This window comes from Arachis ipaensis, chromosome B06 (genome assembly GCF_000816755.2).
Source record: "Arachis ipaensis cultivar K30076 chromosome B06, Araip1.1, whole genome shotgun sequence".
Lineage (NCBI taxonomy): Eukaryota > Viridiplantae > Streptophyta > Magnoliopsida > Fabales > Fabaceae > Arachis > Arachis ipaensis.
This window is the reverse complement of record NC_029790.2, coordinates 132501211-132504783: the sequence shown is the minus strand read 5'-3', so window position 1 is coordinate 132504783 and position 3573 is coordinate 132501211. Positions and strand designations below refer to the sequence as shown.

General features: G+C 39.2%; 1 protein-coding gene and 1 long non-coding RNA gene across 5 annotated transcripts in view; one reads left to right on the top strand and one right to left on the bottom strand.

Annotated features, from left to right (window-relative positions):
- LOC107648542 lies at window positions 370-894 on the bottom strand. Its single transcript, XM_021105715.1, has one exon. It carries the CDS (start codon window positions 892-894, stop codon window positions 370-372), a length of 525 nt encoding a protein of 174 aa, XP_020961374.1.
- The window catches only part of LOC107648540, a 3656-nt gene continuing 2025 nt past the window's right edge, over window positions 1943-3573 (top strand). For 2 of the 4 annotated variants that reach the window (XR_002349479.1, XR_002349481.1), the window contains exons 1-3: window positions 1943-2084; window positions 2329-2442; window positions 2957-3508. This is a non-coding gene — a long non-coding RNA (uncharacterized LOC107648540). Of the gene's footprint in view, window positions 2085-2328; window positions 2443-2888; window positions 3509-3573 lie in introns of all 4 variants that reach the window. The other 2 variants (XR_002349482.1, XR_002349480.1) reach the window with 2 other exon arrangements.

Here is a 3573-nt window from a genome sequence, read left to right as displayed (position 1 = left end):
TGTTTTTTTAAAATGATTTTTATTTGGCCAATAAGTTATTGTACTAACCCAGTTTAAACAAGTTCATAACTTATTTTTCCAAAAAACTTATATAATTTTCTCGTAATGTTGTAATATTTTTAAATACTTTTAGAGTAAGAAAAAAAAATTGTATTTTAACGTATGGTAACAACAGTGGTATTTTTTCTTCTTCTTCATGAGAAGACCCAAGAATAATTTTTAGAAAAAATAAAAAATGTCCCCAAAGTAAATATAATTGTAAAATTAAATGGAAAAAGAGACCAATTAACCCTAAATCATTTTGATAGAATATCAATCATTATGATTATTGATCTCCCTCTTTTGTAAGCTCCCAACAACAATGATTAATCACTCAGAAAGTGTCTGATCTTGAGAAGTAGTAGTAGTAGTTTTTGTTGTTGTTGGTTGTATGGTTGAGAAGCAACTTTGGGATCTACCTAGTGGCCTACAACCATTGAAACTGTCCTTCCTAGGAGAATCCAATGTCCTAAAGAGGATGTTCTTCATTGCAATTATGAATTCCTCAGTGGGGTTATTGGGTGGACTAATTGAAGACCTGAATTGTTGACAAAACTTCATGTGACTTCTAATTGCTTCATCCATTGTCATCATAATACTCTCATCCTCACTTTTGTTCTTTGATCTCAGCCGTTCTTCCTTCACTGCCTCACCACAAAGTCCGCAAATCCAACGGCCCTCGAAACGCTCCTTCACGCGCGTAATATACGCCTCCGTGCACTCCTCCACCAATCCACAACAACAGCATTTCACCGCCGAAACTGTCTCCACCTCCGTTGCCGCCGCCGCCGTCGTCGCACACTCAATGACCGATGGTGATTTTGCTTCTCTTTTAAGGATATTATCATTGGCCATTTCGTGAATGTGTACTCTAATTCAAATAAACACAAGCGACAATAATTTTAGGGTTAATTCTAAATCTTAAACGATAAATATTAAAGCATATATTTATATGAATAAATAAAAATAATAATTTTTAATTCTTTTTATTAATAAATTTTTGAAGAACAATGATTGAAAATTATATATACACAAATAACGTAACATGATAATTACCGTATCTAGAATGGATGAAACTGTGGAAGATAGATAATCCAATGAAGGATCTGAATGAAATTATGATAGGAAGAAAGAAGAAGGTATACGTCCCCAACTGAATGTTCTTATTAGCGGCAAAATAGAGAACCCAAAAGTCCCAAAAGGAGTGTAGTACTTTTCAGAACTCAGTTGAAGAATGGTACTTTAATTTTGAGAATTAATAGGAGAAATCTTTCTGCCTCTGTCTGTCTCTCTTGATCATGGTATATATAGCATTTGTATATAACTAAGATTTTGAATCTCTTTTCTGTTTTTTTTTTTTTTAGAGAAAAGGACAATTTAGTCCCTGACCTTTTAAGCCTCAGACATTTTCGTCCCTGAGCATTGGAAAATACATTTAAATTCCCGACGTTCCTGAAAATAAGACCGATCAGTCCCTCCGTCCATGAGCCACCCTTAGAGTGGACGGAAAATGCTGAGCTGGCTCCCCTATGCTTACCTGGCTCAACGGCGTTCCCACGTGGCACGTTAGTGGAATAGAGGTTTTAAAAACGGGACACATAAGTCCCTCTCACTCAAGTAAAATGACTACATTGCCCTTAACCATAATTCTATCCTCACCGCCCCTCTCCTCTTCACCTGCGCAGCCCCCAACCCTCCTCTCCTCACTTTTTCTGCCTTCTCAACTATACACACACAAAACAAATGCATTCACACACATGGAAGAGAGATCCGAGAAGGGAGATGCGTCGCCGGTAGGGTGTGGGCCGCCGTCACGCCATCGTGAAACTGGAGGGAGGAGCCGTCGCCGCCACGCCTCACCGTCGATCTCCTCTTCACCTGCTTTCAATCCCCAATTGGAGACCGATCTTCTTTCTTCCAATCTCTCATCTGCTTCCTCATACATTCCGATTCGCTTCTCTATTCTGATTCTACGATTCCATTCCATTCCATCAATTTAATTCTTCTACTCTCCGATTGTTTTCCTTCCACAGCTAAAGGTTAAGGTCATTTCTCCCTCTCTCCCTCTCTCTCTCTCTCTCTCTCTCTCTGCTATTTTTGACCGATTGAATTGGTACTGTGAGGTTTGATAATTTTGAAAATTGTGGATTAATTAGTGGTCATGCCTGTAATAAATGACGATTTTAGTAAGGTGTAATAACAAGTTTAGATTTTTTTTGGATTGGGTATATAATTTGGGTTTGCTTATTGATATGGATTTTGTCGTTGCGTGGTTTTGGGATTTTGCAGAGAGATGGCTAACAATGCTGCTACGTGTGCTGAGAGGGCAACAAGTGACATGCTTATTGGTCCTGATTGGGCAATTAACATTGAGTTGTGTGATATCATCAATTTGGACCCTAAGTAAAAACCTTATAGCTCATACTCTTGCTCCTTTTCTGTTTAACTTTTCTTTTTGTCTCTCATATTCTCATTAATGGACTGCTAAAGTGAAGTCTCTGTCTTCAAATCGATACTACACCTGTGATTTAGATATTATGTATGTTTTTGGCTTGTGAGTAATTTTATGTAATTTCAATGATCACTGTTCACTAGGTTCCTAATCTTCTGTTAGTGTTTGCCAGAGAACTGTTGGTAATTCATACACTGTGGCTTAGTGAGCTAGGTGTCAAGTAGGAAAAAGTGAAAGTGTGTCCTTTTTTTTCTTGTTAACTTGATATTCAGCTTTTACTTTTTGGTTTTGGATCTTAAGTATGTTGATTGATTCTTTATAACTTATTCTGGACACTGTGGGTTTTCCTTGATTATGTTGTTCTTGATCTTCTCTGCTGAACTGATTAAATTTGCAGGCAAGCAAAGGATGCGTTAAAGATAGTGAATAACTCTAACTCACATGCATGGTATGTATTTGATGTAGGCACTGGAGACCCTTAGTAAAAATTGTGGTGAAAGCGTGTTTCAGCAGATTGTTGAGCGCAGGTGAAGAGGAGATCGACGGTGAGGCGTGGCGGCGACGGCTCCTCCCTCCAGCTTGACGATGGCGTGACGGCGGCCCACACCCTACCGGCGACGCATCTCCCTTCTCGGATCTCTCTTCCATGTGTGTGAATGCATTTGTTTTGTGTGTGTATAGTTGAGAAGGCAGAAAGAGTGAGGAGAGGAGGGTTGGGGGCTGCGCAGGTGAAGAGGAGAGAGGCGGTGAGGATAGAATTATGGTTAAGGGCAATGTAGTCATTTTACTTGAGTGAGAGGGACTTATGTGTTCCGTTTTCAAAACCTCTATCCCACTAACGTACCACGTGGGAACGCCGTTGAGCCAGGTAAGCATAGGGGGAGCCAGCTCAGCATTTTCTGTCCACTTTGAGGCTGGCTCATGGACGGAGGGACTGATCGGTCTTATTTTCAGGAACGTCAGGGATTTAAATGTATTTTCCAATGCTCAGGGACGAAAATGTCTGAGGCTTAAAAGGTCAGGGACTAAATTGTCCTTTTCTCTTTTTTTATTTTGTATTTTATAATTATATTTATTGGATA

Coding starts and splice junctions, on each gene's coding strand:
- LOC107648542 (XM_021105715.1), bottom strand. CDS start 894: ATGGCCAATGATAATATCCTTAAAAGAGAAGCAAAATCACCATCGGTC.